We start from the raw sequence: 8,272 nt of genomic DNA, 5'->3' as shown, positions 1-8,272 counted from the left end.
AATTACCGTCCTTTATTGCAAACTTCAATTGACCTTGACTAAAATTGTTACCACATTTATATCAGTGGGCCAAGTCGAGATTTGAAATAAAGAATTGTAATATACGAAAAATTAAAATTTTGGTTCAATTTCCAAATGTCATGTGCAGATCATGTGATGAACATTCCGTAAATTAGGGTTTTCAGACCCAAATTGTCATTTTTTATAATTAGAATTGTTTTATTGCAAAATTTGAATTGAGCTGGATTAGAACTGCTATCAGCTCTATGTCGGTGGACCAAACTTGAATTTTTTCCTAAATATAAAACATGAGATGGAATAAAGAAAAAGCAAAAGATAATCATAATAATTAGAGGACAAGGAAAAGGAAATTGGAGATAAGGTGATATAACAACCTCACATTTTATGCAATATGCATAGAGTATATATATAAGCACGCGGACGTATAAAATTTTGACATATGAATTTACAATGACAGTGTAATTCGGCTCTGTGCGTTAATGTCAAACTACAGTGATAACGATTTCTTGTTTGGGGTTAATGTGGAATCTCTTTTTGAAAATCTCAAGTTCATTAGACGCATATGCATATGTGTTTCCATTTGATACGGAAGAAAAAATGTCATAGCATTAGTGCTTGCTGGGGACCTGTTGAATAGGAAGTGCAATCTGGACCAAAATTGGGTATGATGATTTTCCCTCTAGTGGGATTTGATTGGACCAAATATTTCGTTTATAACTTTTTTTTTTTAATAAATAGTTTAATTAAAGATGATAATAGTTCATTTTTTGGTAGATTTTATTAAAATCTGGACCTGAAGTACTAAGAATTTCTTTGAGTTGCACGATGATTCGGGCCTCTATAGATTGAATATGTTAGACCTGCTAGATTCCGTTTTATAATTCTGAAATTGTTAATATATATTTATATACATTTTTTTTATATGAAAAAATAATATATTTCATCAATAGCGTAAAAATTTGTATATGCATTGATGAGAGCTAAAAATCGCTCATACAGATGAGCGCAACTTAGGATCTTTAAGCCTAGGTTCTTGAAAACTTAAAATGGGACTTATAAAAATAGGCAAATTGTAATTTTCGTCCAGTTTTTTAGGGGCGGTGGCGTTTCCAGTCCAGGTCTATTCCAAAATAGAATTGTAGAACAATAATTAAAAAAAAATTGGCAATTTTAAGACAAATTACCCTAAATCAGCCGGAATTGTGCACGTTTGGGGCACGTGAGCGTCTGAAAATTGGGGGAAGCATACGTGGCCGGTTAAATAGATTACGTGTAAAAAAAAAAAAGGGGGCAACATGACATGGCAAGCTGACGTGGAAAAAAAGGCCACGTCAGCTTGCCAACGTGGAAAGTTTTGGAGGGAAAACAGAGGGGGAAGTCTTTCTCACGTGCCGTTGTCTTCTCACCTCTTTTACAGAGTAAGGAGGCGTTTTCCTTGATCGGGATCAGCAGTGATGGACTCCACAACCATGGAGGCCTTTTCCTTTATCGGTGCTGAGCTGTAGTCGATAATTCTCAACAAGGGGCCAAGAGCCCCCTCCTCAAAAACAATTTTCCGCGGCAAATCGCCGGAGCAAACGAGCAAGGAAACTGCGTGAACCGCCAGTTCTCTGAGGGAATCATGAGCATTTAGATCGAGCAGAGAAATCAAGCAGCCCACATTCCCTTCTTTCGCGACAAGAGCGGCAGACTTATCGTCATCCGATAGAAGCTGAATTAACGACTCCAAGCCCTTCCGCTTGAACTCCAGCCCACCGATCTGGAGCCTAGTGAAGAGGTCTTTGATGAAAAACATTAGTTCCTCTTTCGAGGAACTCGGATTGGGGCGAGAGAGAACAATGGCGGTGGACTGGTGGAGAACGCCGGAGCGAAGCAGGAGCTCGAGATCGTTAATCTGCTTCGACAACCAACCGGCAGCCATATCAAGGTCGGATTGCATCAACAGCTTCCCGCGACTGAAAGAAGCGTCGGAGCAGTGCTGGCAAAGGGTCTCGACTCGGCGGAGGGTGGAGAGCAAGGCCGGCAGAAGAGGGTTTTCTGACCAGTGAGGGGAATCCGAGATTTCGGACAAGAGGGATTTGAGGGAAGCAAGACGTGCCCTCTGTTTTCCCTCCAAAACTTTCCACGTTGGCAAGCTGACGTGGCCTTTTTTTCCACGTCAGCTTGCCACATTATGTTGCCCCTTCTTTTTTTTTACACATAATCTATTTAACCGGCCACGTATGCTTCCCCCAATTTTCAGACGCTCACGTGCCCCAAACATGCACAATTCCGGCTGATTTAGGGTAATTTGTCCTAAAATTGCCAATTTTTTTTAATTACTGTTCTACGATTCTATTTTGGAATAGACCTGGACTGGAAACGCCATCGCCCCTAAGAAACTGAACGAAAATTGCAATTTGTCCATAAAAATATATTAAAACTTCGGCGCTTAAATCAGTAAATAATCTTGTAAAAATAATTGCATAATATTAAAGTAGAATTGCATAATAAACTAAGAGCAAGTATGATTGCATGTGTAAAATTTCTTTGTGTACAGGTGTCAAAGATGATGTTATCCTTCACAATAGAGCGATTATTTATAGCCGACTCCTCCTACCAATGGGAGGAGTTCTCCCGCGTAACTCGGCATAGGAGTTGGTACCCGCTTGACCAAACCCCTTCCTTCTCCAGTGGCAGCTTCCTTGGGATAATTGTCCTTCAACATGTATGGCATATCTTAGAGATAGGTTTTATCTTGGTGCGGATGAGGTTGTCCCGCATTCCTAGCAGGATGGTTAGGCAAATTCTTCAACCAAAGTTCGGAGTAGGGGAGGTCTCATTCGAGCTGGCTCAGGGCCCTAGCCACGCATCGGCTACTCTTACTAGAGATCGATTCGACTGCCATGTAATTGAGTCGTGAAGGTTCCTGGACCCAACCTATTCCTGATGAATCATTTTTCAGACCATGAGCCTGTTCATTCGCATCAAGTTAAGATTAGAGAAAGTTACCGTTCCGATACGTCCATCTTCCACTTCAATCAACATATGAAAATAAATTATGTTATCTATATATACGTGGCGTGTGCGGTAAGGAATAGAAGATGAAATAATTTGCAATAGAAAATTCAATTCGGTTACAACAACATTTCTTAAGGTTTGGCCTAATTATTGAAAACACTTTGTTGTACTATTTTGCTTCAACTTTTATCTTAGGCTGAAATTTCATCAATACTTTTAGTAATTATTTTTAGGGATATTTACGTCATCCTTTTTAAAATTTGATATAATTATATATACACCTTAGGTATGAAAATGGGTTTGGACGCCTTGATCATCCCTTTTTTTTTTTTAGGTAATACATAAACTTAATATCTTTATAATACATAAACTTAATATCTTTATAAATTAAAATAATAATATAAATAAGTAACACATATTGTAATTTTTTAATATTTTATAATTTGTTAACCTTTTAATAATATAATTTCATATTTATGAAGTTATAGTAGTATTTTTTTATATTTTAAAAATATTAACTAGATGCATTGTTAGTTATAATTTGTCGAATTGGTTGAAATTAGTAAAAAAAAAAAAAAAGGAATTAAAAATTTGTATTTATCTTTGATTGATGAATTACTAACTTATTATAGGTCAAACAAATATTTTTAAGGATAAAGATATACCCCATCACATACATTAGCTTGTGAAGATGTATAAGAGTAGTTTAGATACAAAAAGATTTATTTGGCCTACAATAAATTAGTAATAAGATAATATTCAAGGTAAATATAAATTTTCATTCAATTTTTTTCGTTATATAAGTAAATTTGGTGAAATTTTGACTAACAGAGAAATGTATACGAAAACAAACACTAAAGATATTAAATATAATTTTTCAAATAACATGAAATCTACATATAATTACCTAAATCTCAGGAGAGAGTGGTGTAATCGGCTTAAGTTTATTTCCTCATGAGCTACTTTATTCTTCTCTAACGAATTTAACAATATCGCATTCGACAAAATTTAAATTTTTTCAACTACCTACACATTAACTTAGAAATCCCCCACAGAAAAAGATTTGGAGAAATAATTCCTTACATAAACCTCGATGTAAATACATATAAACTCCGTTGCAAGAACATTCTTGCTATACAACAAAAACATAAAGCAATACTACGAAAACTTACGTACAAACCTCCAAACATCATATATATATATGCCATATATATATCATGAAACCACATTACTGCAACTACTCCCTAAAACAACATATCAAACCTACCTCGCAACAACTTGCCTAGGAGAAAACCCATCCTCGGAGACATCGAAGAAAAAGTCATCACTCTTAGACAATGCATACACAATTTCCACCATGCTAGGCCTCCTTGCAGGATCCTTATTCAGACAAGCAAGAGCAACCGAAACCACGCTCGATACGCTCTCCATCGTGCACGATTCCTTCAGGAGGGATTCGTCCATCCACTCCCTCAACTTCGTCAGTTGTTTTCCGTCGACCAAAACCCTGTCGGCGCTCGCCCACAGCACGTTCCCTCGTTCATCGATGGCCTCCCGGCCTGAAACGAGCTCGAGCAGCACGACCCCGAATGAGAAAACGTCCATTTTCGTGGAGACAACGCCATCAGCGAGGTACTCAGGGGCAATGTAGCCCTGTGTGCCCACAATGTGCATGGTTATGGCATTGCAGCCGGATCTTGCGAGCCCGAAGTTGGCAATCTTGGCCCGCATGTTGGAGTCGAGGAGGATGTTGCTGCTCTTGATGTCCTTGTGGACAACCTTAGGCCTCGTGTGCTCGTGGATGTATTGGAGCCCGTTTGCAACGTCTATGGCGATTCTTAGCCTTGTTTTCCAGCTCAGCTTTTCGGGCCGGGCTTCGTGGAGCCATGAGGAAAGGGAGCCGTTTTCGACGTATTCGTAGACTAGGTAGCAGTTGGCTTCTTCAGGGTCTATGCAGAAGCCCTCCAGCCTCACTAAGTTCCCATGGTTGACCTGAAAATCAAGAATTAATTAATTCTTGTGTTATTCACTAAAAAAAATTAATTAAATTAAACAAGGTGCTTGCAAGGATTTAAAATAAGTATTTATCAACTTAGACGACCTTTACTTTGGATGATATAATTAGTATGTGATGTACTAAGTTGTGATTAAAATTCTGATAACTAACTGTTTTATTAGTTTGTCAAATGCTTACTGCATATTATTACAAATATGGATTATGTATTTATTAGTGTATATTTGTTTCATTTGCCGTATTGTCCGGATGATAATCATTAAAAAGATATATTTATCCTTAGCCAAAAAGTCAAATGTCTCCATCATGCCTAAAATTTGGTAAGAGAAATAAATAAAGAGCAAGGACAAAATTGAAAAATTGCATTAAAAAATAAAATTAAACGACAAATAAAAAAAATAAAAAAGGAGTCTTGGATTAGAACCACGACATGGGTTTAAAATAAATAAATAAAATTTTAAGTCGAGTCCACATATTTTTATTATAAGTGTTAAATAAATTATATTTATATAATTTATTTTTTTAATAATATTTATATAATTAACCCCAAACTGACAAATGGAAACAATTATTTAAAAGCATGTAAATTCATGAACTAAATTATTAGTAAAGGCCACCCACTGGTATTTATTTACATAATGAGCTTTAATTAAGGCCTACAAAAGTTAATAAAGAACCAATAATGCATTTCCAATTCTTGGTATCAAATTAATGACGTATATATATATATATATATATATATAGACAGCCAGCTGCCATTCATCAATATTGTACCCTTTTGGAGGTGGAATATTAATTCATCCAACAACTATGTTTTATATTATTATTAATCAAGAGAACTCATCTGTGTATATAGATTAGGACATATCACTTCACCAAACCATTAGTTTATTAATGAATTGATTAAAAAATATTCCTAATAACTTGTCCCCTACACACAACCTGAAAATGACACCCTTAATGAAAAACCATATATCACTATGAGAACTGTGTGCAACCTTAATTAATTTCATCTTCTTACCAAAGTTTCAACTGCTAAAACTAGCCTGCATCTTATTATGAAAATAGAAAACTACCAAAGATTCTTTTACCTTTTTCTCGTACGGAATTACGTAAATCTTGTATGTCTTTCTTATTTATATACTCAAAAATCATGCTTGAATTATTACAAAAAAGAAAAATTTTAACTCGAATTGAAATTTGTTAGACTTGAACTAATTATATGATTAATAATTGGGGAAGAGTTAAAAAAAATGATCAATCACGTAATAAGTAATTGGATAAATAGACATGGCGATAGGCAAGTGTGACCAATAATATAGAAAATTCTTACTCAAATTAAATTCGATCGAACCAAATTAATTATAGAGCAAATTTATTACACTTGTCATATAATTGATCACTTTTTCATAGTTGTATGTTAATTCATTGTAATTATTGTATAATTAGTTTAAGTTTGACTAAATTATTTAAGTTAAAAATTTTCCACTAATATGAATCCTAATATAAATATAATTGATTTGGTTAGACGCAAAGGTAAGAAATTAAGGTGGTAAGAAGAATTTACCTTTTGTAAGATCTTCAATTCCTCATAGGCATTCCACTTCATTTTCTTGATGGCATACCATTCTCCATTAATACATCCTTTGTACACAGACCCTTGAATTATCCACTTCTCATCAAATCCGTCAGTTGCACCTCTCAGCTCCTCCATCCCAAACACTCTATACTTATCCAAACAATCTGAAACATCAGCCATCAGATTCACCTGCTCACCCTTCATCATCCCATTCCCCATCTTCACCTGCTGCTGCTTCTCTCCATCCCTCCCTCTTCCCTTCATCAATCCCTCTCTATACCACCATGCCCCGCAGACCAGGATCAGCAGCACCCCGCACACTCCTAACCCCACTCCCAACCCTATCACGGCGCCTTTCCTGTCAGTTGTCGTCTCAGGAGCGGCGGGCGGGACTACAGGCTGCGTGAGGTTCGGCAGTCTTGAGACGGGCACGAAGACCGTGTCGAAAGGCTGAATCCTATCGCCGTTTACTGCAGTAATGCCCGCTTCCGTCGACCCAAACCTTGATGCAACATCAGTAATGTTGTCAGACGGCTGAAACACGTAGCTGATGAGATAATTGACCTGGTTTCGCAGCTGGGACGGGTCCGGACATTTGCAGAAGATGGGGAAGACGATAACGTCGCCGACGTCGAGACGTGTCGGTTCGAAAGTGGGGTTGACGACTTCGACGGACTGATAGGTCGTGAGGTTCTGGAAATTTAAGGTGGAGACTCTGTAGAAAGTGTCGCCGCTCTTGATGGTGTAGTTCAGGGCGGCGTAGGAGATGGTGATGCTGCTGTTGACGGCGGTGCAGGAGCATTTGATGGGGATGAAGAGGGGTTGATCAGGGAGGAGAGGGGACGAGGGGGATGAGATGTTGCTGGGATTGGAGATCATCAGACGGCTGACAGAGAAAAGATCGCCAATTGAGGCTAAATCAAGGTAATCAGGAGGGGTGGGTCTGTAGAAGACATAGGTTTGGCAAGAATTGGAGGTCTGGTTGGCTGCTGTGCAGTTGTACCCTATGGTGCTTGGCTGGGCTTGTGCGATGTTGCAGAAGAAGAGGAGACGGAGCAGTGGAAATAGATGGATGCATTTGGTTCTCATTTTTGTTGTCTGAGTTCTTGAAATTGATCAGATAAACCAAAGAAATCTTGTTTATATCAAGAATCTGGTCAAGCTGCCTTAGGCCCTGTTTGGTAAAACAGTAAAAAACATCACTATTATTTTTTAATATTTTGGTTGAATTACACTTAGCTTAGACCCTCAATAATTACATTTTCCTTTTAAACAAAAGTTTTAAAATTATAATTATATTTTTAAAAAAAATTCATTATTTACACCTGATCCTCTGTTGTCATGATATCAATAAAAAATGCTGATATAACAAAAGAAAATTATATAAATATTTTACCTCTCATTTAATGTTCTTATGTAATAATTTTGTACTTAAAAAAAGAAAAACGTAATTATATTTACCTCACTTCATATACATGTATATTCTATATTATATTTATCCCTTTATAACTGTAAAAGTATATATGATAATATCAAAATTAGTAGCAATATAAAGTAATTCTTTTACTTACATCAGTATTTTCCATTCAAATCCTAACAAAAATTGGTCAGATGTAAATAAAAATTTTTTAGAGAATGTGTAAATATAATTTCAATAC

General features: G+C 36.5%; 2 protein-coding genes across 2 annotated transcripts; both read right to left on the bottom strand.

Annotated features, from left to right (window-relative positions):
- Positions 1,433-2,737, bottom strand: LOC105171674. Its single transcript, XM_011092865.1, has 2 exons — positions 2,621-2,737; positions 1,433-2,122 (listed from the first exon to the last, which is right to left on the bottom strand). The coding sequence occupies exons 1-2, from the start codon at positions 2,735-2,737 to the stop codon at positions 1,433-1,435; spliced, it is 807 nt and encodes a 268-aa protein (XP_011091167.1).
- Positions 4,084-7,788, bottom strand: LOC105171631 (serine/threonine receptor-like kinase NFP). The gene is made up of 2 exons (XM_011092800.2): positions 6,603-7,788; positions 4,084-5,013 (listed from the first exon to the last, which is right to left on the bottom strand). The coding sequence occupies exons 1-2, from the start codon at positions 7,701-7,703 to the stop codon at positions 4,285-4,287; spliced, it is 1,830 nt and encodes a 609-aa protein (XP_011091102.1). The 5' UTR covers positions 7,704-7,788; the 3' UTR covers positions 4,084-4,284.

This window comes from Sesamum indicum, linkage group LG10 (assembly GCF_000512975.1).
Source record: "Sesamum indicum cultivar Zhongzhi No. 13 linkage group LG10, S_indicum_v1.0, whole genome shotgun sequence".
Taxonomy (NCBI): Eukaryota; Viridiplantae; Streptophyta; class Magnoliopsida; order Lamiales; family Pedaliaceae; genus Sesamum; species Sesamum indicum.
Note: the sequence above shows the minus strand (reverse complement) of the source record. Positions and strands in the feature narration are given on the sequence as shown.